Source organism: Lissotriton vulgaris, chromosome 12, assembly GCF_964263255.1.
Source record: "Lissotriton vulgaris chromosome 12, aLisVul1.2, whole genome shotgun sequence".
Taxonomy (NCBI): Eukaryota; Metazoa; Chordata; class Amphibia; order Caudata; family Salamandridae; genus Lissotriton; species Lissotriton vulgaris.
Genome location: NC_141700.1, coordinates 27,080,417 through 27,107,596, shown reverse-complemented (window position 1 = coordinate 27,107,596; position 27,180 = coordinate 27,080,417). Strand labels below are relative to the sequence as shown.

At 48.2% G+C, this 27,180-nt stretch overlaps 1 protein-coding gene across 1 annotated transcript; it reads right to left on the bottom strand.

Moving 5' to 3' along the window:
• Positions 1-3,798: 3,798 nt before the first annotated feature.
• MRPL34 (mitochondrial ribosomal protein L34) lies at positions 3,799-6,142 on the bottom strand. The gene is made up of 2 exons (XM_086946323.1): positions 6,049-6,142; positions 3,799-4,553 (listed from the first exon to the last, which is right to left on the bottom strand). The coding sequence occupies exons 1-2, from the start codon at positions 6,102-6,104 to the stop codon at positions 4,223-4,225; spliced, it is 387 nt and encodes a 128-aa protein (XP_086802449.1). The 5' UTR covers positions 6,105-6,142; the 3' UTR covers positions 3,799-4,222.
• Positions 6,143-27,180: the final 21,038 nt, after the last annotated feature.

Sequence of the window (27,180 nt, the reverse complement as noted above, 5' to 3'; positions counted from 1 at the left end):
TGTTTAAACACAAAAGCAGCCCCCCTCCTGCTTTACTAGGCCTATCCCTCCTCACCATGGAGTAATTTTGTAGCAATACTTAAATAATATCAGGCATGGAGGCCTCATGAAGCCATGTTTCCGTAAGAAACATGGCTTCCAGAGTGTGGGCCACTAAAAAAATGATAAAAGTACTGCTGATGGCTACGTAAAGAACAGACATTAATGCTATAAAAGCGGTACTTACACTCTAGCCCAACACGTGGGTGGTTGCCTCACTGCTCCCTGAAGTCATTATAAAGGTTTCACTGCCCGGTGGATTGCAAAAGGGTGTCTTGTGGGTTAAATGAGAAATTACAAGTGGTGCAGGTTTGTAGGCTCTTAAGCGGGTCAAGTGAAATTCAAAAGGCTTCCAAACACGTGGGTCGGAGTGCTCCGAGTTGTTTGGTGGAAAACGTTATTAGATCTGGCCCAAATGGGGCAGGGTTCCTGGCCCGTTGGGCGCAGGCAGGCTTGCCTTAGGCACTCATCCTCAAAATAGCCGCTAGTAAAAATATTATAAGTGGGGCACTTAAACTTGTGCGCCTTGCTCCTAATGCCACAGTTCTGCAAATTCTAGGTAAAAATAGGAAGCTCCATGTTTCCCCCAATACAGTATAACACAACTTTCCGATTTTTTAAAGCAAGAAAAAACAGTTGCATAATAGCAAAAAAAAGTAGCAGTGCCAGAGAGACACCCTATCACAGAGGTCTTCAAACTTTTTGATGCCAAGACCCCCTTGTCAAACCTTTTCAGGCGTAAGGACCCCCTTCTGACAAAGGTTTCTTGAAACAGGTACTCCTCATCATCAACAACTATCGACAACCATAAATGCGCCTGTTAGATCTGGCATCTTTCCCCTGTTTTTTCCTAGTTTTGACTTTTTTTCTGGTTTAGTAACTGCGCACTTTCTCACTGCTATTCAGTGTTAAAGTGCAAGTGCTCCTATTGTAAATTGTATTATGGAATGGTGTGTCCATGATTGCCATGTTTGACTTACCAATAAGTCCCTAGTAAAGTGCACTGAGGGTGCCAGGGCCTGTAAATCAAATGCTGCTGGTGGGCCTGTAGCACTGATTGTGCCACAAAGCAGCCCTGAAAAGGGTTTTCAGACCTGCCACTGCAGTGTGTGTGCGCAGTTTGTAACTGCCATGTTGATCTGCAAGTGCACCCACTTGCTAGGCCCTGTTCTTCACTTTTCTTACATGTAAGTCACCCCTAAGTTAGGCCCAAGGTATCCCTCTGGGCAGGGTGTCATGTATATTAAAGGTAGAACATGTACTGGTGTGTGTGACATGTCCTGGCAGCCACCCTTTCATCCATACATCCATCCTTCATCCATCCACCCACCTTTTCACACATCCATCCATCCATCATCCATGCCACCTTTTATCCATCCATCCACCCTTTCATCCTTCCATCCATACATTCAACCTTCATCCATCCAAAATTTCATCCATCCATCCATCATCCACCCTTTTCACACATCCATCCTTCACACATCCATCCTTCATTCATCCATGCAACCTTTCATCCATCCATCCACCCTTTCATCCTTCTATCCATACATCCATCCTTCATCCATCCATCCACCCTTTCATCCATCCATCCCTCATTCATCCACCCTTTCATCCTTCCATACATCCATCCTTCATCCATCCACCCTTTCATCCTTCCATCCATCCACCCTTCCATCCATCCATCTTTCATCCACCCACCTTTTCACACATCCATCATTCATCCATGCAACTTTTATCCATTCATACATCTATCCTTCATCCATCCTTTCATCCTTCCATCCATACACCCATCCTTCATCCATCCACCCACCCATCATTCATCCACCCACCTTTTCTGTGCCTCGCTCGTGGGGGGGGGGGGGGGGGCAGTATCTCTCTGTGTCTATTTCCTTCTTCCTCTCTCATGGGAGGGCATCCCTGTGCCTCCCTGCTGGGGGCGGGGTGGGGGGAGCAGACAGGCTGTAACAACATTTCACAGTGAAGAACAGACTCTCAGGCACATTACCCCCGCACAGGCACCAGGTATGAGGGCTCGTGGGATTAAACGGAGGGTGTTTTGTTAAAATCCCCTAGTTCCTGCTCTAAACTGAATTTAAAAAAAATTTGTTGAATGGAAATTAAATACATATAAACCGGTTTGTGATGGGGAGGACATTCATTTGGTGCAATGTATTGAAGATTGTAGGGAAGTAGAGCTTACAGATGATAGAAATGAATATCTTGAAAAGATGGCTTGGCCTGCTCAGAAGTTCAGTGGATAGAGCACTGAGGTTGGAGTTGGGATTCACCAATATATTATATAAATATAAGCAGAAGATTCTCAATTATTGGGTCTGCCTCACGGGATAGGTTGATGGCTCTCTGAGGCAATTAATGACAACGTATTTACAGGTGAATAATGCAGGTTCATGGGCTGCCAACCTTCATAGAATGAAGGCTTGCCAGTATACACCACAAGTATCAGATTTGCAGAGTATGTCACTGCTGCAGCAGAAAACAGCAGTAAAACGTGTGATAAAAGAGAAATCTAGAAATTCCGACCTAGAAGATATGGGGAAAAGAAACACCCTGCCCTATTTAATGAACACAGATTATGGTGGGGATATACTCACTTGAACCAATGATTTATGGGACATGTCAGATGGGGCGGGGGAGAGGACCTTTCACGTGCTTTACTGGCGGGACCCACAGCTCCAGGCACGCAACGCCGATTGAACTCAAAGGGCTACAGCCTCCTCCAACAGCCCCCCAGCCCCCCCCCCCTTTGTGTATGTGAGCCAGGCGGCTGAAACAACTTCACAGACACACAAAGCCACACCCGAGTACTTCACAGGTCTTTAAAAGACCTTTTGCTTGTTAATGAGGCTTTGATGTTTTTCACCCCTTGGTGTAAATTAGGCCTCTGCCGTGAGCACCCTCAAACCAGCCCGACGCCACCTTCTCTCTAAGTAACTGTATGCTCTGACAGAATATGCGACCCTCTTCCCAGGACTCCACGACCCCCCTGGGGGTCACGCCTCACAGATTGAAGACCTCTGCCCTATCAGCTTCTGAGTGTCTGCCAATCCTAAATAGGGGCATGCAACCAAAGATTAGCCCGCTAATCGAGTGGTGCAGAGGTCCCCAAAATGGGCTCTATTAAAAATATTTGGGGGCTGACCAATGACTCCAGCTAACAGAGGACTGAGAGCGATAACCCCCAAAGTGAATGCTATAAAGAATAAATAGTTTGCATTGGGGAAAATAAAATATGGCTGAGTTATATCCATGGTCTCTTTGGTAAAAACTTCCACAACAACCACATACTCTAAAACGATGACCGACAAGTAGTGGCGAAGGAAAGGAAAAGATGAAGCAGAGCTAATGGCAGATTAAGCCTTACTTAAGGTATTGAGTTACCATGGGGAATGGTCCGCCATGAGCCACGTTCTTACTTGCTCGAACTCAGGCCCAATTCCATCAAACAGATACTGGAAGAACAGGAGTAAGAAACAGTCTATCTGGGTCAAACACTCCGTGAACCTCTCTTTCACGCAGAAAAAAGGGGCATGTATGATTGAACAAACAGCCATCTTTTCGTACCACCACCAGATTCAACCTTAGACATACATCCCAGCTACTCATTTTCACATGAAAACAGGGATACAATGCTCATTCAAATACCTGAGATATGGCAGAGGGCGTGATTATCTGCAGGTCAGCCAATTGAACACCAGAAGGGCAGATGAGGTCTCTGGCTTTTTTAGGCCAATTAAATTAGTAGTACCAAGCACTGTTTTTTAATTACCAATAGACAATTTACTGTAGGGTGTAAGCTACTTAAAGGGTCAAAGGGATTCATATTCGTATACATTTTAATAATCAAAGTAAATTAAAACAAGCATTTTGTATTTGTTTTTCTTTTAATGCTCACAATTTAAAGCAAATTCTTTAAGCAAAAAGAGAAAGGAGACGAACAAGGAATGCATCCACACCGCATATGTAATTCACAGAACTAAACTATATCAAGATGGCTGCCACTTTAGACCAGTTTCTTGACATTCTGCAGTGGACACAATAAGGGAGTAGAGTGAGCTCGTGCTTTCCAACATGGCTGCCATCCTCCGCAAAAATCCTGCAGACCCAGAAGTGCACTGTCCACTGGGGAGTCCCTACATCAGATCCAGAAGGTGGTGCTGATGTCTCAGTGTGACAATGACTTCCTGCCTTTTAGCAGTCGCCGGAGGATGACCTCAATGCCGCCACGTGTGCTGATGCGCTTGAGCCAGCCATGCGTGTTGATTCTCTTGATGTTTTTAGGCTGGTACTCATTGCCACGTGCCCTGGTGCGGACTTGCTGCATTCGCCATGGTAGAAGCTGTGCAGACCAGCTCTGGTCAAAGATACCCCTTTCTGATGCTCCTGGATATCCAGACACAATGCTGCTGCTTGGTGGTAAGCGCTGTGCCCTGGAGAAAATTGCCACTGTTCGCTCTTGTGAAGCAGGCTTTGTGGCACGCAGCATCAAAGGCAGCCTGTGAAGAGAAGAAAAACAGCTCAAGCATAAATGCTAAACACTGCATAGACCTGTCACGCACACGCTTCTATGTACTATTTTAATCACTATCAGTTTAGAAAAAAACCTGCAAGGAGAATGGACTGCTAAAAGTATGATGCTACAGCTCTGGAAACCAAATATAAATCATAACAAATACAGTTTCATAATGGAATGGTACTTGTTTTTTTTATATCGCTCTGGAATCAGAACGGTTTGTAATATATTGTTTCAAATCCTGAGACAGTCCAACCTGTGCACATTCGCTGCAAAGTGCATTTGGGGAGATTCGAGTGGAAAGAACAAACTGTATAGTTGTTGGTAGCTAAAGAACTGCCTCGCAGCTACCCTGCTTAACTACACAGAACATATAAACAATTAAATATATTTGACTCATAAACGGAGATGTACATTTGACTCATAAACGGGAGATGTACATTTGCCTCCGGCTCTCTCTCTGCTGCCAGACTGGCAATCGTGAATTTCATCATGCCTGTGCTCTTAATCTACAGGTTGCACAATGGCTGCTCGCTGAACCTAGCATGAGTTTAGTTATTTCTCTTTTTCTGGGATAGGACGACAACTCCTATCTCGCTAGAAGTACTCGTGAAGCCTAGTCTACAATGAAAATGTGTACATCAGAAAAAACAGAGGAATATTCAACACTGGCTTCTTGGTACCACATCCATCTGCTTATCACCCCAGATGCAACAGACAAGGAACTGGCACTTAGTCGCAGCACCCCAGATGCAACAGACAAGGAACTGGCACTTAGCCATACCACCACAGATGCAATAGTGAAGGAAGTGGCACTTAGCCATACCACCCCAGATGTAACAGTGAAGTAAGTGGCACTTGGCCATACCACCCCAGATGCAACAGTGAAGTAAGTGGCACTTAGCCATACCACCCCAGATGCAACAGTGAAGTAAGTGGCACTTAGCCATACCACCCCAGATACAATATTGAAGATAGTAGCACTTAGCCATCCCACCAACAGATACAGAGGTGACACTTAGCCATAGGACAGAAGAACACAATCTCACAGACCTTAAAGTTAACTCGCCGAGCACAGATTCCACTTTAACTGCACACTTTAAGCATACAGAATTATTCTTTTAGTACTGAGGGCATGCCCTGAATCAATAAAATGCGTTTTTCAAATCATGTTCTAGTTAGTAGGGTGAACTGCTCGAGTATTTCTTCCTCTGGTCCCTGTACTCCAGCAACATTCCCTGCAGAGGCCTCTCTGATCTCATAATGCAAGAACTCTGCTGTCCTGGTGAAGGGGTTTCATCTGCAGGGTCCCCCAGCACTCCTGCAGCCGAGGGCAGCCAGTCCTCCCTCTATGTCCAGGCCCCGACGAGACCTAGGTCGTCAAGGACAGACGCAGCCAGCACCCGCTGCTCTCACTCGGTGCCCGCCGCCACCCACCGTCCGCCTTCCCTCGGTGCCCCAGCCCTTCCCCTCGGTACCTTCCACCCGCTGCCGTCCGGCCCCAGGCAGCTCTCAGCGTCCCAAGGAGCGCCATGTCTGCAGCACCCACACAGGAAGTGCATGAACTACCAGCGCGCCCTGCAATTGGCTACACAGGCTTCCAATGACAGCATGTGATGACGTGCCCGCAGGGCCTGGCGGGAATCGTAGTTCGGTTTATGCAAATGCATGCCCCAAAAGTTATGTGCTGTTCCAGCTGGGTTTTTTTTCTCTGAATTCTAGGACTTGTAGACCGGTTTATTCCATTATAAAACAGGAGTACAATTCATAGAATTCTCCCCTTCTTGCTTTTTTTTTTTTTTTTAATCTTTCTCCTTCCTCTTTTTTCTGCCTTTCTTGCTCTTGGTCAAAATCGGATGAAGGAAAATAAGCTTTGGCCACCAACAGTGCAGTGCCTACCATCTGCAACCGCGGGCACAGTTAAGCGCTGATAATCCACCCACCTGAACCTATCCCAGGACTTTTTGTATTTTTTACTCTTGTTCAGCTCTCTGTTGCCTTGTTTCTAGGTGCAATCTCTTTAAGTCGCCTTACATGTGATGTATCCAGACATACACAGATACATACATGGAAGGGTTTAGACAACTTCTGGACACCCTTGTAGTGAGGAGCCAGTTCTGTCCACCTGAACACGGCAAGGAGGTGCAGAAATCTCAGCTCTATCGAATCTTCACACGCTGCAAAGCAATTTTTAATCTAATTTTCAAGTTACGTCACATTTTATACAGGTCTGTCAAGCATAGTGTGGCTACCCCAGTACATATTCAAGTTTGTGTAGCTTTCTCCTCTTTGCAACTGTGAGTTATCAGTGCACAGTGGCAATTGCTGGGGAAATATCACAGACTATTCTGTGTAAAATATTCCAACCCTTTCTAGATTCTATGTTAGAAAAAAATGACATGCACATATGTTTTCCTTTACCCCAGCTGATTTACAAGCCACAAAGGTAGAACTTTATTCTATTGCCAATTCTCCAAATTTAATTGGATGTGTGAATAGAAAACCTTTCCTCATTTGTCCACCATCAGAGACAGAGTACATTTATAGGATTTGTAAATATCACCAGTCTAAATACTAGGGTGGTTTTTAATCCCTCATAAGTCATCACGAATACTATAGCACGCTTTCCAGGAAGCACAAATGATTCTTACATTGTACTCCATAAAACCAACTAGCTACATGAGAGTTTGGAGGTGGTTGCTAGCTTGGTAAAATTCCCAATGAATCAAGATATATATATGTTTGGTTATAGAAACGGGCTCCTGCAGGTATGAATTTCAAATTGTGGCATGCACACATTGGAAAGTGACAGGACTGTGCCAATGTAACACCATGGATGTCCACTTATGTGAGAGGCCTGGAGTATCTGAATACCTATGAAAGAGCTGATGGTGTATAAAGGTACTGAACTGAAAATTGAAAATCATTAAGCATGGATATAAAGGCGGCTAATTGAATTGTGAGAAATTTACACCATGCCAACATGGCAGATATGGAATGGGCATCCAAAATGAGAACCTGTAGTCCTTTGTCACTGTTTAATGTGCTAAGTGACCAATGGAAGTGGTTTTGAATATTTTAATACAACATGAATTTTGCGTGTTGGCTGCATTGGATTGAATAACATTGATAAAGATATTTCTGCCGAAACGCGTCTGTTAAGGATTAAAGCAGCAATCAACATACCCCGTGAGTGCTCTGTGTTTCTTTAGAGTGGTGTATATTCCATGAAGCCTACATATATATATATATATATATATATATATATATATATTAACAACGCCAAGTCCCACGGTCCTCGGGACTCGTTCTTTCAATAGCACTCAGAGCTGCTACAGCGTGGTTTCACCAAGTGGTTTAATAGCAGAAACTTATTGCAGTTTATTTGCTGAGGTTACAAACGCGTTTCGGCGTTGCCGCCTTCGTCTGTGTAAACCAGCATTTTTTTGTTAAGTGATTTAAATAAAATTCATGGTGACAGCCTGTCACGTGTTCTAAAAAGGATAAACATAAAAAACGGCACAAGGCTTGTAATTTCATCATTACTTGTGGCGGCCATCTTATAGTGGGTCAGTACTGTATTCAATCAATCACATCGATATCACCATGTACTATAGTGTTATACAATCGACACATTTATAAACATAATTCATATAATTATGACAATCAATTAATTCATTCGATCATTCATATGTATGCATAGATTGTAAGTCATGTTATCATACATATTGTCGGACGCCTATTTTAACAGTGCCGTTAATTCGCAAAACCCATAACGATCCCGTTTAGAGCTTTGTCGAATGGTTCACGTTATTGGGATAAATGGAACAATTACCTATCTCAGGTTTAGTACAATCAAGCCCTGAATGGGCTAGTTTCATGTTGTTCATGTTGTGTACTTACACAAAAAAACATTTCCAATTGTTCCTTAAATTATTTTTACTTTTTTCAGGGATTGGGCAGACAGCATTTTTACTTTCCTCTTCTTAATTTATCTATTCTCTCAGGATGTCATCTGCATTGATGGCGGCATGCACTAAGGAGCATATCAAGAAGATTCAAGAGAGCAAATCACCTCTCATTTAAGGAACGATATTTACGGACATAGAACCCATATGACCTATTTGATCGACTTTACATCCACCAAGACATGAAAAACATCACAAGATAATTCAGATATTGTTGTATGGTCCTGAAGAGAATCCCCCAAACCTCAGGGATTCGAAACGCGTCGACCCCCCCTTTTTTCTGATTCATTTTGCTTTATAGACCAATCGTTTTTCAAAAAATGTTTTGATTACAAAAATGTTGGATGGTCTATTTTCTGAATGAAATTTGTACCCGTATATCCCTCCATCTAGTGGAGTAGGCCCACCTGTTCAATTTAAAACAGGACCCTTACAGGGCCCCTCAATAAAAAATTATCTCTTGATAGAGGAAAAGTTCCCTCTTTTTTCCCCCCAATTTTTATATTTGTTTCTGTCTGTCGTCAATTCGTTGTCTACGAGTGTTATATGTTAAATGTACAACCCTCTGGGTTCAATTTCTGGCATTGTTGCCCCTTTCTTTTGTTTTCAACCCTTAGCATAAACATTCCTTTTTCATCCTCCTAGATTGTATATGACAAATGTAATAGATGTGAGTTGTAGCCATACATTTAGTGTTTCTACTAACTCGAAAAAAACTTTCTTATTCGAAAAAGAAAAAGAAAAATATAACCAAAACAAAATAAAATCAATCATTTTTGATAAATATCCAGACTGAAAGAGTGGTCTTTGGGATGAGCGATAGTTAGTTCATCTCCTTGGTAAACGACTAAACCATTGCACAGTATTGGCTTTTTTGTTGTTCATTACGTTATTGGCACAGCCTTACTGTGCTTCAGCCAAAACCCCAATTGTTATTTGATTTATTGGAATTCAGGCATAATGCATTTCGGCGACATTTTGCCTTCCTCAGATGCCATAATGAGCATGGTGCGACTCCATCCCACCTTTAACTCTCTTGCAGCTCTCCCATTGGTTGGAGAACTCCGCCCCACTGTTCTCTAAATGCACGCCAGCTGTAGTTCAGTATTTTCACTACAAGTCCCACAATTGACCTGGATGAAAGCAGGCAGCGCATGGGGGAAATGTTGTTAGAAATTCTATTCTTCAGGGAAGGTGAGTGTTAATCCGATGGTTTGGCCATGTTAAAAATTCTGTTCCCAGACTTCGTCGGGTACCCACTTACGTTCCAGCCCCTCCTGGGGACTCAGAGCGGGCCGCGAGTCGGATACAGTGATTCCCAGCTCCTCGTGCAGTGACGGGCTGCTCCAGGCAGCGGCCCATTCTCTTCACCTCAGTCCGAGGCGAGCTGGAGCATACCAATCCTTTGGTGTGTAAACTTCAGCAACAGCTGTGCCAGAATGACTCCGGCCTCTTGATGGAACGGGGCCTTTTTAGCACGCAACTGGCGAGCGTGCTCAAAGATAACACAGCGACCCCTCCAATGACGAGAAGTAAAAGGCTTTACATATAAAAGAAGCAGAGAACTCTGGGTAGTTCTCAAGTTTAGGTGGAAAGCAGCCCCTGTAAGAGCACTCTCAACACCAGTGACACTCTAAAGTTGCTCACCTCAAATGTCTGCTTTTCTATCAAAGTCTTTAAGCATAGGATTAGGACAGTGCCATCCAAGCAGAGATAGAAAGGGACAAATTATTTTACCATTTCTACAGCCAAGTATAGGATTAGCACAGTGCTATCCTTGCTGAGCTGTAAAATGGCCAAAGCCTTTTACCACTCCAGGCACAGTATTGCAACTTTGGATTGGAAAATACCATCCAAGCCAACCTGAAATGAGTAAAAGCAACCCCAACACTTGTTTCACTTGTTTCACTCTCATTAGAGCTCTTCAGAGAGGTATAGCTTTGTCCAGACACAAGGGAGCAACTATCTTCATTTTGAACTTGTACTAATAGACTTTTCTATTGTACATGGTGTTCCAAATACACCTCTCTGAGTACTTTAACTTCTAGTAGATCAACTAGTGCAATGAGCATGTGTAACAAACAAGCTTCTCACAGTAGTACCATCTTTACTTTTTTGATTGGCCTATATTAGATTTGTGAGACATCAACTGTTTGAATTTCCTCCTAGGGTACAAGTGATTTGTGCCAGAGCTGGCTACAGCCCTACTTTTATGCACCATTTCTCCTTACATATTAGATGTGCGGCTGCACATTGTAGTAGCAGCAGGTGCAAATCTTACTACAGACCAACCTTTAGCCTGTAGGCACTCTCTGCACCTGTTTGAATGTGACTCTGCCGGTATAAAGCTTTACTAGTATCATATGAACCACATCTTAATACATTTTTTGGACTCTGAAATTGTGTTCTCAACCTCTATAACGATTCAGCTGAGTTTAGAAATGGTCTTATGTTGCTTTTAAAGATAACCATTGAGATTTTTCTCCAAAAACTTAAATTGAGCTGCTGTTGGTGAAACAATAGGTGTGTTCTCTATTAATGCAGTGCCTGCTTGCCTAGATGCACTACCATCTATAACTACACACTGTTGCCTAACGCTGTTGTGGATTTTTGTTAATGAATGTTAGAATATTTATTTATTTTCTTACAAATTATTCCTTTTATTTATTTATTTTTTAAAATATATTTTTATTGCAGGAATCAGTAAAAAGTTACAAATTGGACAGCATTATAAGGTCAATTGAAAATAGTAGAACACATCCCACCCCCATTCAATAAAACATCCCAACACACAGCCATTCAGCCCACAACCCGAGGGTCGGGCGGCGAGTATCAGTAGGGGCCCGATAGGAGGGCAAGGCCGGTCCGGATGATCCACAGTCCATCATCTGCTTTTCTAAACCATCCTACCAAAGGGAAAGAAAAAGTAAAACCCACCCAAAACACTATGAACTAAACAGAACCCTCCCCAACCCCGCCATCAGTGTATGGAAAGAGATGTAGAAGGAAATATGGGTGAGCCTCCTGGGAACCCTACAGATATGTGAAGGACAACTGTCTATCGGGACTCGGGACGAGCCGCATCCTCACTTTCTGAGTCGCTGGAAGCGCAATAATCCCTGAGGGCCTGCACTAATGTCTCCCATTCTAGCGCCGCCTCCTGCGCCTTCTCATTGTGATGTCTTCTAGCTAGCTGGTATCGCAGAGTGCTTTCCCCTGCCGCCCACTTCAAAAGTTCGCCGTGCCACCGGGTCCATGTGGGGCCAACCCTCGCCTTCCAGTTCCTAGTGACCTCCCGCTTAGCAAGGAGAAGCCCTAGGTCAATGAATTTACTGGAAATTTTATTCTTGGGGGTATGTGGAAACCAGTGTAAGAGTCCCACCGCTGCGTCAACCGCCAAGGACCTCCCCGTCACCTCCTTCAGGGTGTCTCCCACCTCAAGCCAATAGGAGGACAATCCTGGGCAGGACCACAGCATGTGAAGGAGGTCTGCCCCAGGCGCGCGGCATCTGGGGCAGTCCGCAGAATACGTGGCGAAGTATTGCTGGATCTTCGCCGGGGTCAAATATGCTCTGTGGAGCACATAGAAGTGGACCAGTTGAAAGCGGGCGTGGCGCGTACCCTTCCAGGCCCGCCTCATGAGTTGTGACCAGGTCGCCTCCGGTATCTCCTTTCCTACGTCTGCCTCCCAGCGGTTCCTTAAGGTGGTGAGGGGGGTCAGCCCCTCGTTGACCAGTCTGTTATACAGGCATGTGACCGCCTTGACCGTACCCGCAGACATCATGACATACTGGCATACCGGGGATGTAGGAGGTTCCTCCATTCCGTTTTTCCAGTGCGCTTGAATCGCTCGGACCAGGGCTGTGTGCAAAAGAAAGTCGCCACGAGGAACATCAAAGCGGTCAATGAGCTCCTGAAAGGGCAGTAGTGCCCCATCCTCGTAAAGGTCACCCACCAGCTGTAGGCCCGCGTCCTCCCAATCCGCCAGCCGTGACCAATCACCGCCGTGAGGCAGGGCCGTCAACATACCCAAAGGTATTTCGGGTGCGTACGGCAGCCGCAACCGTCCCCGGGAGTGGGCGCGGTTCCAGCATAGTCGAATGGTCTTTTCCTCGAGCGTCAGGTCCTGCAAGGCCAAACGCTGACGCAACGCAATGAAGGAAACAACATGCCTGGCCATCCCAGTGCCCCTCCCGGTCTCTGGGCCACGGAATTCCCTGACGACTTCCTGAGTGAAGGTCTGTAGCTGGGCCGCCAAGTAGTATTTCTCAAAGTCTGGTACCGCAAGACCACCCTCAGCCTTCGGCCTTGTCAGGGTTTTAAGGGCCACTCTCCGGCGGCCTGAGCCCCAGAGGAATCCCACCACCATTGACCGTAGCAGGCGAAAGGTGGCCGGCGGGATCCAAACCGGCAGCGCACGGAAATAGTACAGCAGCCGAGGGAGCGCCACCATTTTTAGCAGAGCGATACGCCCCGCCACCGACAGCGGCAGGGTAGCCCAGAAATCCATGCTACTCCGGAGTGCGCGAGTGCTGCGAGCTATGTTCCCATCCAGGAGGTCAGTCGGGTTGTGGTAGACGTACACCCCCAGGTATTTAAAGCAGTCAGGTTCCCACCTAATCTCCCTACTGATATCGGGGCTGGGCGTGCCCCTGCGAACCGGGAACAGGCAGGTCTTGGCCCAATTCACCCAAAGGCCCGAGATCTCTCCAAACCTTGTGAGCGCCGATGCAGCCCCATTCAAGGCATCAATCGGGTCCTCAAGGAAGAGTAACAGGTCATCAGCGTATAGCGAGACATAATGCGGGCCCGATGGTGTCCATAGACCGCGAAATTGGGCCCCGGATCGGAGCAGCAGCGCCAGAGGTTCCACCGCTAGCGCGAAGAGAAGCGGAGACAGTGAACAACCCTGCCTCGTGCCTCTCTCCACCGAGTATTGTGAGGAAACCAGCGGGCCTGCGCGTACCCTGGCCGATGCCGAGGCATACAGTACCGAGGTCCACCTGACGAAGCCCTCACCTAGGCCGAACCGCCGCAATACACAGCGCAGGTAGTCCCACTCCAGGCTGTCAAAGGCCTTTTCCAAATCCACCGAGAGGACCACCGGGCACGGGGCGTCAACAAGCGGCTCCCCCAGCAAACGTAACAGCCTACGGATGTTCATGGTCGTGATAGAATTCACTTTTCGACACCTAATTACTTATTGCTGATGTGTGAGTTAGCATCATATGGCTAACTGATGACGTTCGTATATGCACTTATGCTGGATTATCCTACTGCTCCTTACGTATATTCAAATGCATGTGTGACCACATTAGTTTCTTAGCTTAGCCTGTGTGCCACCATTTTGTGTAACCCTCTGTGCCTGCGGGCCCTGCTCGCTCATATGCCCCTCCCGCAGGAATACAGAAATGTACTAAGACAGCAGTTTTCGTTTCTCAGCTTACTGTGGCAGAAACTAACAAGTCTCTTTATCAGTAATGTTCTCATACCCAGAGACGCTGAAGCCTAGCTCCATGGCCTTGAGTAGAGATAATGATGTATCCCTTGCAGGTGCAGATGCCTGCTCTATGAGAGCATTGTTCACTGGTCTGAGGCTCGGTAACTTTCCACAAGGGGCGTACCCCTCGTTACTGCATTATAATGTATTGCTGTGATGCAGAGAGTCAGTCCTCTCGTTCGCACTCCTAGGAGTGAGGTCGGACAGGGCCCTCTCATATGAGTGTTGTTTGGCCTAATAAAGACTTTTGTTTATTCTTCTCCACTGTCCGGCTGACTTCCTGTATAGTGACTATAGGTGAGTGCGGTAAGTCACTCGGGTGGATTTGAGCCACGCTTATCAGATGGCGCCCGAATAGGGACCCCGCGATAAGGATCTTTCTCACCCGTAAGTGGGTAGCAGAAGACCGGGGACCCGCTGGTCGGCACGGTGGGCCCGGGTACCCATCTGATGCCGAGCTTAGTTCTCGCAGCGCTGCCCCACCCTGCTGATCGGGAGAGGTCCCGGTTCGGATCTTACGCCGGGGTCCAGAAGGCGGAACTTGAAGCTGACCGTGTTGGTCTTGGCAGCCGGAGGTGGAGAACGGTAGAGGTCGGTGCCGCCTACGGAAGGTGAGTGGTCCACCTGTGATTGTTTAAGGAACGGGAGTGTTCCGGGAGACTAGGGTGTCTCCAGCGGTTTGAGGAGCCGGTGTGCTCCTGGGACTAGTGTGCTCTGGGGAACTCAGAGTACGAGTTGGTGCTCTGACAGACTTGACGAGGTTGGGGACGTATTGAATGTCATTGTTGGTAGTGATCCGACCGGGTGGTACTGTGGTGAAGGCGTGGCTCATTGTGGGCAAACTCTGGTGCGCTTACCCTGAACTCCTAGTGTGGTGGTTCGGTGGAGGTGAGATCTGGGTTTCCCGCGGTAAAGTGCGCAGTGATCCATAGTGCCGCACGGGTGGCGGATCTGTTCCCCGTCCTCAGAACAGTTAGTGTACTGTTCGGTCTGCGGTAGAGTCCAGGTTCCCCAGGACTTGGTCGACGGGCCTTGTCCCATTTGGTAACACGTGTTTGGAGATATTGTGTATGCGGGTGTGTGGTTTTCTAATGTATGTTTATATGTGCGTATGAACGAGCTCGAGCTGGTCTGTGGTGAAGTGTTTTCTTTCACACCGAAGTAAAGATGCCGTGTTTTAGTAAGTTACGATGTTTTGGATGCTGTTGTCGACCCTCAGATACTAGACTGGCCGAGAGCCAACCTGCACCCCCTGAAGGGACTCCAAGCTTTGATATGTATGTCAAACATGGACTGGTCCCGCTTTTGTTTGGTACTTTGTGGCACCGGTACACTGCTGATAATGTGGATTTACAATGGCCTTTGACGGGTTCTTTTGATGCAGCTAAGTTGGACTACTTACAGGACAAATTGTTTGCTAAGCGTAGCCGTCAGAGTATGTTCGACTCTTTGCGAGTGTGGCAGAAAGAGGCCAGGAAACGCAAGATGCGAGAGGAGAAGGAGGAGTATAAAAGGTCCACCCAGACTATGGCGCAGAAGGCGAGAGAGCAGGTCGGAAATGAGAATGCGCTACGAATGGAGCGCTCAGATAGACTTTGTAGGTTGAAAGAAAATAAAAGTTATGTAGTGCGAGAGGACGATCCGGATGAGATGGAAGACATTTTGAATACCCGACCCCCTCCCCCTTATGCCCCACAGTCCTTGTACCCCTCCTTGCCAATTTCAGCCCCCGTTAGTGGAGCTCCGGGTCCTTCAGCGAGTGCCCCCCAACAATCCTCGCCCTCGACACCAATTGTCTCATTACTCCAGACCACTTCGCCCGCCCCCTCCCAATTTTCTTTAGCACTTCCTACTGTTTCAGCTAGTACTACCCCCGGTCAGGAAATGCTAACACCGAGTCGAGGCGCAGGTAGTGGACTACTCTCACAGGTACGGAAGTTGCTTACGCGTTCTACGGTTGGTTTAGATGAAAGGAGCATGGTGGCTAATCAGGCATGTCAGTGGGCCAGGAACAATATTTATTCGTTTGAGGATATTTGGTCCACCATGAAAGATTTTGAGCCTTTGATGCAGCAGCACGCTTTGTGGCATATGTCCAATGTATTGATACCGCTTTGGGAGCAGGGGTATGGAGGTGTGGCTCCAGCGGTTTTACGAGATATACAGGCTGGAGCCTATAGAACGAACACGGGGGTGAAGGAAGTGATGAGTAGTTTGCGCGCACTATTGCAATACAGGAATGAATTACCCTCTGCTGGCACACCCCATTTCCCAGGTCTCCACCCAATGCGCGAGGTGCACCCTATTTTTCATCCCGAGGTCCCCGAGCTGCTAGACCCAGTAACGAAGGCTGTTACTAGGAACAGGATCGATGCACATTTCCAGGAGCAATGGGTGTATACGCCATGGAAGAGAAGTGAGGTATTATCATTGAAGTCCCAGCTACCGGATTCTCGAAAGAACCCGACTGCCTATTACAAAGAGCTTACAGAAGCGGCGTCTTCCACTGTGATGACGTTGGCCGATGTTGAATTGTTTTTCGGGCTTTTGGTCCCGGTTGATGTGTGGCGGCAAGTGAAAGGTACGGACCATGTGGAAGAGTTAGGAGGTACGTGGCAGGAGCTGCAGGATTGGGACAAGGAGCGTAAGCCAGGGGAGAAGCCGAAGGCTGAGATACTAGCATTGCCAGGGCGCATTATAAAGTATATGCATTCTCTCATTCCCCCGAAAAAGGTAGATTGGGACAAGTTAACGGCTTGTAAGCAGAAAAAGGATGAGGCGGTCTCTGATTTCTTTACGAGGTTTGAGGAAACGTTTATGGATTTTAGTGGGCAGGATGTGTCACAGGATGGAGGGTTACGGCTCTTTGTTAACAGGTTTGTCACAAATTTATTGCCTGAAATATCAGCTAGACTGCAAGCGTCGGAGAGCACGTGGACAACGTCCTCTCCTTCGGGAATACTCAGTATGGCGCAATATTACGAGCACAGGGAAAATGAGAGCAAGGACAAGCAGGAAAAGAAGGCTAAGGATTTAAAGACAAGGGTTTTGTTGCAGCAGGTGGCGAGAGGCAGAGGCAGGGGTGCGGCGCCGAGTCGCGGAGGCGGATTTGGGAGAGGTGATAGCAGGGAAAGGCTGGGACCGAATCAGTGCGCGAAGTGCAAGCAGGAGGGGCACTGGTGGAGGGATTGCCCCCTGTTTCAGTTGAGTACTGGTGTAGGGCGCGGGCGAGGAAGAGGTGGTGGTGATACTGGGAGACAGGTGGCACGGTCGGAAGGAGGCGGGAGACCGGGTGGTAATTATTTTGACAATAATACAAATAGGCAACAGTTGCAGAGAGGTGGTGGCCAGTACTATAACGATGATTACTCAGTCGACGATTTGACAGGGTTCTCCCACAACTAGGACAGCGTAGGACAGAGCCTGGGACCAGTACTTATGGAAGTTGATCAGAGGGGACCTTACGTCGAAGCTGACTTAATGGGGTCTCAACAAACATTTCTAGTGGATACAGGTGCAATGAAAAGCTCAGTGGCTCATTCTCGGGTCCCAGGGGCGGCTCTGTCTGGCAAGAATAACATATCCGTGGGTTTCGCAGGAACTCCGGTGATTAGCCCCATTTCTAAACCTCTCACGTTGACGATTGGCCCTTTTACTGTTGATTCACCGTTTTTATTGACATCAAATTGTGGAGAAAATTTGCTGGGTTTAGATTTATTGAAGAGATTGCATGCCACCATTTATTGTTCTCCGGATGGCGTGTACCTTACTCTAGGCCCGAATGTTGCCCGCCCATTGCAGTGTTTTTCAAAAGATGACCCGTTACCACCTGAATTCCGAGGCATACCCGACAGCTTGTGGGCTGTCAGTGATACTGATGTAGGTAAAATGGATATTGCCCCGGTGACAATAAGAGTGAAGGTGGGAGCCAAATTGCCCAGAGTTCCACAATACAGAATTCCTAGGGAGGGAGAGAAGGCCTTGCTACAAATAATACAAGATTTAATACGGTCTGGAGTAGTGGAAGAGACTGATTCGAACATATGTAACAGTCCTATTTGGCCTATCCTTAAAAGACGGTCACCTGATGCTACTGATAATACTCCTGATGTTTATAGATTTGTCATTGATTTGCGGCACGTAAATAGAGTAGTGGAGCCACAGTACCCGGTGGTCTCAGACATTACTACAATATTGACAATGATTCCACCTTCGGCTAAATATTTCTCTGTCCTTGATTTGAAGAATGCTTTCTTCAGTATACCAGTCCATGAAGAGAGCAGATATCTCTTCGGATTCTCATTGGCTGGCCGAAGTTTCCGCTTTAAAAGAATTCCACAGGGGTACACTGAGAGTCCGAGCATCTATAGTCAAGCACTGAAGGCACAATTGGATGAGCTGGAACTTCCACCTGGCAACGTCATGTTGCAGTATGTGGATGATATCCTAATAGCATCGGATGACGAACAGGGTTGTCGGGATGCTACTGTGAAATTACTCCATCATTTGGCTGCGAGGGGGCATAAAGTGTCCCTTCCAAAATTTCAATACTGTCGAACGGAGGTCACCTATCTCGGTCACCTCCTTTCGAAAGTGGGGAGGAGATTGACGCCAGAGCGCATAAAGGCAATCACTAACATGCAGGTCCCTAACACGCAGCGAGAGGTGCGCGCGTTCTTAGGCATAACATCGTATTGTCGTCAGTGGATACCTAACTATGCGTTACTAACAAACCCCTATTATATCTGACTACCAAAGAAGTGCGCGAGCCCCTACCCTGGACCCCTGCATGTCAAGAAGCGTTTGAGTCACTAAAAACGTCTTTGTGTTCTGCGCCAGTTCTTGGAACACCTGATTACCAGAAGCCTTTTGTTCTCTACGTGCACGAGGCGGAAGGTTGCGCGTTGTCTGTCTTAACTCAGTGTTTCGGGGGGAAGCAGAGACCTTGTGCTTACTTCTCTGCCATGCTCGATAATGTGGCAAGAGCGCTGCCGAGCTGTCTGAGAGCCACGGCGGCTGCTGCGGTCTCTATAAGACAATTGGCAGGGCTCGTACTGGGATTAGACCTCACAGTAATGGTACCGCATGCTGTGGACATTTTGCTGAACAGGACACAGACGCAGCACTTAACTAGTGCTCGTCTTACGGGTTATGAGATGACTCTTTTTGCACCCCATGTTACGATTAAAAGGTGTGCTACACTGAACCCTGCCACCTTGTTACCTATCCCCACAGATACAGATACCAAAGACGATGACATACATGATTGTTTGTTCAGGACGGAAGAGGAGACAAAGGGGAGGGTGGATCTGACAGACAGGCCCTTGGACGAACCAGACGGGGAGTTGTATGTGGATGGGTCCTGTTTTAAATTACCAGACGGTACATTGACGGCAGCATATGCAATAACAACATTACAAACGGTGGTGGAGACTTCTAGAATACCTTACAATTCTGCCCAGGCTGCTGAGATTATTGCCTTACTGAGAGCATGTGAGTTGAGTGAGGGGTTGGATGTGAACATTTATACTGATAGCCAATACGCCTTCGGCGTGGCTCATAATTATGGGCGACTTTGGGCAGAACGGGGATTTCTGACTTCCCACGGACAGCGAATACAACATGGTCCACTGATATTACGACTGCTGACGGCACTGACACTACCCAAAAGATTGGCTGTGATAAAATGTAGCGCACACAAGACGATAGTGGATGATGTTGGAAGAGGCAATGCTTTTGCTGATGAGACAGCAAAGGAAACTGCTAGAGAAAAATTACCTCGGATGTTTGTGGCAGGGCCAGCCAGATGGGTCCCAGATGTTCATATGTTCGCAGACACTGTACAGAGTGTCAAGAACATACAGGGAAAAGCGACAGACGAGGAATTGAGAGCATGGAAGGATGGGCAGGGACGACTGGATGCGGATGAATGTTGGACAGATGCGACAGACAAGAGACGATGGCTGCTACCGAATGCGTATGTTCTTCCAGTAGTGACGATGGCGCATGGACCTGCCCATGTGAGCGCCAAGGGTATCTGCGAGCTGTTAGACCCGGTGTGGAGTAATAAAAATATCTCTAAAATGGCCACTAATTTGGTTCGCCAGTGTATGGTGTGTTTGAGACACAATCCTGGAAAAGGTACTCCTGTCCCAACTGGAAATTTTGCACCCCCTTCTTTCCCTTTCGAGGTGATCCAGATGGATTACATCGAAATGGAAAGGGTCAATAACTTGAAGTACGTCCTTGTAGTCGTATGTGCTTTTAGTAGGTGGGTGGAGGCGTACGCTACGAAAGATTGTACAGCCATTTCTACTGCTAAAATGTTGATAAAGGAGTATTTCTCCCGCTTCGGATTACCTAGGGTGATGTGGAGTGATAATGGTACGTCCTTTAATGCTGAATTAGTGAAACAAATATGCAAAGGTTTGCACATTTCCCAGAAGTTCCACTCAGCCTTGCATCCTCAGGCGGCAGGACTGGTGGAACGGTTTAACGGCACGCTCAAGCTAAAGATGGCCAAAATATGTGAGAGTACAGGTCTCCGTTGGCCAGACGCACTTCCCTTAGCTTTGCTTTCAACGAGAGTCACTGTAAATGCAAAAATGGGCGTCTCCCCCCATGAGGTGGTATTCGGCCGTCCGGCCAATATCTGGGGAGTGCCCAGACCTAAATGCTTCTCTGAAGTGCCATACCCTCTGTTGACAGATTATCTGTATGCTTTGACTAAAGATCTCCGTTCTATTCATCAGCAGGTAGCAGACACTCTGAAGCCGTTGCCGGAGGGGCCTGGACATTCCATCCACCCAGGGGACTGGGTTGTGGTGCGACGATACCAGCGGAAGTCTTGCCTGGAGCCAAGGTGGTCAGAGCCGCGCCAGGTGCTCCTCACCACGCGCACGGCGCTTCGGATCGACGGCAGGAAAGCGTGGACTCACGCCTCACACGTAAAGAGAGTCCCGCTCCCGTTGCCCTATGACAAATGGGTACAGGATGGCATCGCTGACCAAGAGCACAAATCTATACCGAGGTATGCTCCTTTCTCGGATGCTTCACTGATTGGAGAAGAGCGTAGCGGAATAGAGAATTCAGTGAGCTCTACTACTCCCCTTGCTACTAGTGAAGAGACATCAGAAAGTACAGCGTCTGCCACAGATACACCTGTTTTGTTCACGGATCCTGAAGTGCCAGGGAGCACTCGCTATAATTTGAGGCCCCGAACAAGAAATAACAAGTAACAGTGCTGAAAATGATGGACTAGACACCGGAAGAAGGGCTTAGTGGATTTCCTGAATAAGAAGATTTAGTGGTAGGGATGGACTTATAAGAGCCCTGGTGTTTAGCCGAAGATTGTGTTCTTTGAGACTATAGAGTGGTGCGGGGCCCGAATTAAGTGCTTCCCTTGTTTCTAAATTGTTGAATAACATCGTTGGAGTCAGGTATGGACGGTAAAAGCCTGCCTGTGAGGCTTTGAAGGACACAGGGAGAAGATCCCTTTTTAAGGGTTGAAGAACCCCTCTGGCCGGTTGAGGATTGTCTGGGACTATTTTTCTAGTAGTAGTGTGATTTTTTTTTTTTTTGATTTTTGATATTTTTGAAAGATTATTCTAAAATGTATCCCTTTGGGCGTCCCATTCCTGATGAGGAGCAGCCTTTTGCGGCTCCTCCGAGACCTGTGCCTGATTCCCCTTGGTTGGCCCTTCCCCGAAGAGGAAAGATAGTGGTCATCGTCATTGTTCTGATTGCTTTTATAGTGACTCTTGGAATATTATTTTTCTTGGATAAGGCCTACCCTGCTCATGTGCTTGCACCCACACCTACTGCTGTTCCTGAACACAATATGATTACTGTTGATTATGGTGAGAGAATGTTACGAAAAAATTATCAGGATAATGTTTTTATTAAGACTTTGCATCATGCACACGCCACTACCAACATGACGGATTGCTGGGTTTGTGGGCTTTTGCCTTCTGCTGCTTATAAGAAAGATAGATTCCTTGCTCTTCCCTTGACTCCGGTAAATAGTTGTGTGGGATGGTACACTCTTATAGGTCTCGTTAAGTATTTCCAACAGCCAGATTCTCTGACTCCCCGACTGCAGAATAGGGGGTGGACGATGACAATGCGAGTACGCCCTCTGCCTCCATCTTCCCTTGGACGAATATATACTGATGGACGTTTTGACCAGACTTTCATAGAGACATGTGAGAAAAGGTTGGGCCGATTCTTGATACCAAATGATACTGACAGACTGAGGGACAGTTTCCTGAAATTGAACGCCACTCTGTCTTACAGACACCCTCCAAAGAGTAACGACAGTTCCAAGTCCTTGATACCTCTGGCTGTGGTGGGTCCTCCTCCATTTTTCTGTATAGAGGGAAGGGGTCCCATAAAAGTTGGTAATAGCTCTTGTAATGTGACTGCTTCAATACGCCTGCCCCTTAGCCCCTCTTTGATTGCCCCACCAAGTATCTATTTCATCTGTGGCGATAATGGATACTTATGGTTGCCTGAGGGTTGGGGTGGGGTGTGCTATCTAGCCTACATGATTCCCCCTGTGTATGTGGCTCCCTCTGATTACCACAAAACTCATCGTCGATTCCCCAGTCCTCAGGAACAGCCGCTAGAGCAGCGTAAAAGGAGGGAACTTCAGGTAGATGACGTCGACCAGACGGACACCTCGTATCAGCAATGGACTGATTTCTCTAAGGGTTTACTACCTTTCTGGGGCCCGATATTTAACAGTAGAGCTATTAGACGACTGTCTAGGGTAATGGAAAAGGTAGTTCTAACTGAAGCCGACATTACGACTAATATATCTGTTGAGATTCAGGCTATGAGATTATTCACGATCCAGAACAGGATGGTCCTTGACGTCATACTAGCTGATAGGGGCGGGGCCTGCCGCGTCATCGGGACGTCTTGTTGTGTTTATATCCCTGACTCCGCCCCGACTGTTAACTTGGCAGTACAAAAATTGCATAGACTAGCGACTGAACTGCATCAGGATAACGGGACATGGTCCCTGCAGGGGTGGCTTTGGGGTGCCTTTTCTTCCTGGGGCTGGAAAATACTGATGGGTCTGGTTGGTGTCGTGACTGTCATTTTAACTTGCTGCCTTTGCATATACTGTCTTCCCCCTTGTTGTTCAATGTGTGCTGCGAATATACGCCCGAAAAAGAAGCCACCTGGTCAATATACAAATTCTATGATTACTGAAATTCCTGCTGATGCAAGTTGGTTGATGTTCATTGCAGAAGATGTTCTAGATTAAAGACACAAAGTCCTGCCCCTAGAATGGATGTCGGCACTACCTTTTGGCAAATAAATGAGGCCATAGTTAGCCAATGATGCTAAAAGGAGGGTCTGATAGAATTCACTTTTCGACACCTAATTACTTATTGCTGATGTGTGAGTTAGCATCATATGGCTAACTGATGACGTTCGTATATGCACTTATGCTGGATTATCCTACTGCTCCTTACGTATATTCAAATGCATGTGTGACCACATTAGTTTCTTAGCTTAGCCTGTGTGCCACCATTTTGTGTAACCCTCTGTGCCTGCGGGCCCTGCTCGCTCATATGCCCCTCCCGCAGGAATACAGAAATGTACTAAGACAGCAGTTTTCGTTTCTCAGCTTACTGTGGCCGAAACTAACAAGTCTCTTTATCAGTAATGTTCTCATACCCAGAGACGCTGAAGCCTAGCTCCATGGCCTTGAGTAGAGATAATGATGTATCCCTTGCAGGTGCAGATGCCTGCTCTATGAGAGCATTGTTCACTGGTCTGAGGCTCGGTAACTTTCCACAAGGGGCGTACCCCTCGTTACTGTATTGCATTATAATGTATTGCTGTGATGCAGAGAGTCAGTCCTCTCGTTCGCACTCCTAGGAGTGAGGTCGGACAGGGCCCTCTCATATGAGTGTTGTTTGGCCTAATAAAGACTTTTGTTTATTCTTCTCCACTGTCCGGCTGACTTCCTGTATAGTGACTATAGGTGAGTGCGGTAAGTCACTCGGGTGGATTTGAGCCACGCTTATCAGTCGTGTTTCGCTTGGGAATGAATCCAGCCTGGTCCTCGTGCACCAAAGAGCGCATGTGACCGAGCAGCCGCGACGCTAGTATGCTGCTCAGTATCTTGTAATCGACCGTCAACATGGATAGTGGACGGTAGGACGCCGGGTCGGATGAATTCCTGCCCGGTTTGAGGAGAGGAACTACCAAGGCCTCACACATCGAGCCGGGGAGCCGACCCAGCCGCTTCGCCTCTCTGTAGACTATCAGCAGCCTTGGCGCCAGGAGGTCAACATAGGCGGAATAAAATTCTATCGGAAGACCATCCAGGCCCGGGGTCTTATTCCTCGCCATCTTTTTAATGGCGCTGCGGATTTCACCCAGTTCGATATCAGAGCCCAGAGCCTTCGCCACGTCCGATTCCACAGCTGGGAGCTCCAGGGGTCGCAAGTAGTCCTCAATCCGGGAGGGGTCCCCGGCTGAGCAGCTACGGTATAGGCGCTCATAGTAGCGCAGGTAACAACTCAAGATCTCAGGTTGAGTGTGTATTTCGGTCCCTTCTGCCGTGCGCATGGACGTTGTCAGGGAAGTTTGATGCATGGGGTTAGCCAACCACGCCAGCAGTGCGCCCGATCTGTCTCCCTCCGCAAGCGACCTAGCAGTATAGGCCTTATAGTCGAAGCAGCGTAGCCGCTCGACCTCCGCCGCCACCGCCTCTTTCGCCGCCGCCGTGCGCTCCTGAAGTTCAGGACGCCCGGGGCGGCGGAGTTCCAACTCACGGAGCTTCCGATCCGCCGTAGCCAGGTCATCAAGGATGACGCACCGCATGCCCACCTTCTTAGCAATACAGTAGCCCCTGACCACCACCTTAAAGGCATCCCATTCCAGTGCCCTCGATCCCGCCGTACCCCCATTGGTCGCAAAATATTCTGAAATGGTATCCTCCAAGTCCGCCTTAAAAACTGCGTCCTCCAAAATTTCCGGGCGCATTTTACAGGTGGGCACAGCGGGAACCCCGGGAAACCAGCGAAGGTCTAACAAAAGAGGGTTATGGTCCGAGATAGTCCTGGTCAGATATTCAGACCGGACCGCTGCCGAAGTCAACTCTACAGAGCCCAGAAACCCGTCCAACCGGACGTGCAATTCGTGTAGGCCCGAGAAGTAGGAGTAGTCTCTAGTATCGGGGTGCTGTGCTCTCCAGATATCCGTGAGTCTCCAATGCGTCTGCCATTCCCTCCTTCCTTTAGCCACACGGTGAACCGGAGAGTCAGGGAGGGGGGGTGCGAGCGGTCAGCCTCCACGTCCACTATTGAATTGAAATCCCCTCCGAGCAGAAGGGGTCCAGAGAAGAAGTGGGCTAACGAACCCGATAACCCAGAGAGGAAGGCGAGTTGGTCCACGTTAGGCGCATAAACACAGCAAACGTTCAGGTCCCTCCCCCCAAGTGTGCCTGAGATGGCTACGTAGCGGCCCTCCGGGTCCACCACGGATTTTGCAACCTGGAATGGAACCCCCGCTCTGATCCAAATCAGCGCCCCCCTGGCATATGCTGAATACGAAGTACAGAAGACCTGCCCCCTCCATCTACGCTGTAGCGCCGCCCCTTCCGCCTTGTTGAGATGGGTCTCCTGCAGCAGCGCCATTTGCACCCCTCTACGCACTAAATAAGCGTGGACTTTGTGGCGTCTAGACATAGTGTGAAGCCCTCGTACGTTCCAAGTAATGCATTTCATAGTAGTAACATCAGCCATTGTCCCATACCGTTCGTTCCAAGTCTCTCCCCCTCGGTCCCAACAAAGAAAGAGCAACAATCAACCCAACACTGATGGCGGCCATTTTCCCCAACCAGAAAACCACAACCCCGGGTCGAAACAAACCCCTGCCCACCCTCCCCAGAACAGGACCCAAATAGTACCATCTAGTTCCCATCCAAACCTTACCCCTAACAATCCCAAAGTCCCCAACTAATCCTGCGGTCGCCACCGCAGGAAGGCCTTAAGGGCTAGCTGCGGGCTGGGCGCCGGTAATGGGCCCTCGAATCTCGGACTACCGAGACCAGAGATGAGCCCCAAACAAAAGCTATGTCACAGGCAGGGCACCCCTCCCTTCTTCACCACGGAGTTCATGGACAATCGCCAACCCCTGTCACCCCCGTTGCAGACCCCCACCCAAACAGAAGTAGCTCACCCCATCACCCCTGTCCATCCAGAAGGTCCTCAACCGAGTTAGGAGTGATCACCGGCATGTGGACACTGTCAGTCACCGATTCCTCCGAATCCGTTGGCGCCCCCTCATCCCCAGGGTCCGTTTCCTCAGTAATGGGGCCTTCTCGCGAACCAGATATCGTAGTCAACATCTCCAACACTCCCTTCCGTTCCGCTGATGTCTCCATGGTCGAAGGCCTGCCCGCTTGGCCACGGCGACTCCGGAGCCTGCTGGATCGCCGTCGCTGTCCAGGTTCTGTTGTCAGCCGAGATGACGCGCTGAAACCATCTTTACCAGCCCTATAGAGTTCGAGCCAGTTGCAGACGTCCTCCGGGGAGTCAAAGAACTGAGTCTTGTCATCAACTATTATGCGGAGCTTTGCGGGAAACAGGAGCGAGTACTGAATGCCCTCGCTCCGGAGCTCGCGCTTGATCGCCAGGAAAGAGGACCGCCTGCGCTGGGTCTCAAACGTGTAGTCCGGAAAAATGTTCACCTGGCTATTCTCCACCTTGTAAGGGCCATTATGTCTGGCGGCATTTAGGATGAGATCTCTGTCCCTAAAATGTAGCAAGCGTGCCACTACCGGCCGTGGGGCGCGGCCTTGCTGCGGCGGCCTTGCCGGCACCCTGTGTGCTCGCTCCAAGGTGTAGAAGGAGGACAGGCCTTCTGGCGCCACTGTGTCCCGGAGCCAGGCTTCTAAGTAGGCCACCATATCGCCATCTTCAATCTTTTCCGGCAGGCCCACCACACGAATGTTGTTTCGCCTATTACGCCCCTCCGCATCCTCCGCTCGCCGCTCAAGGGCCTCTATCCGGGACAGGGCATCCTTCATCGTCGCGGCCAGGGTCTTCTGCGCGGGCTCTAAGGTCCTCACCGAGCCCTCCACTTCCTTGACCCTGTCTGAAAGCTTACCATGGTCC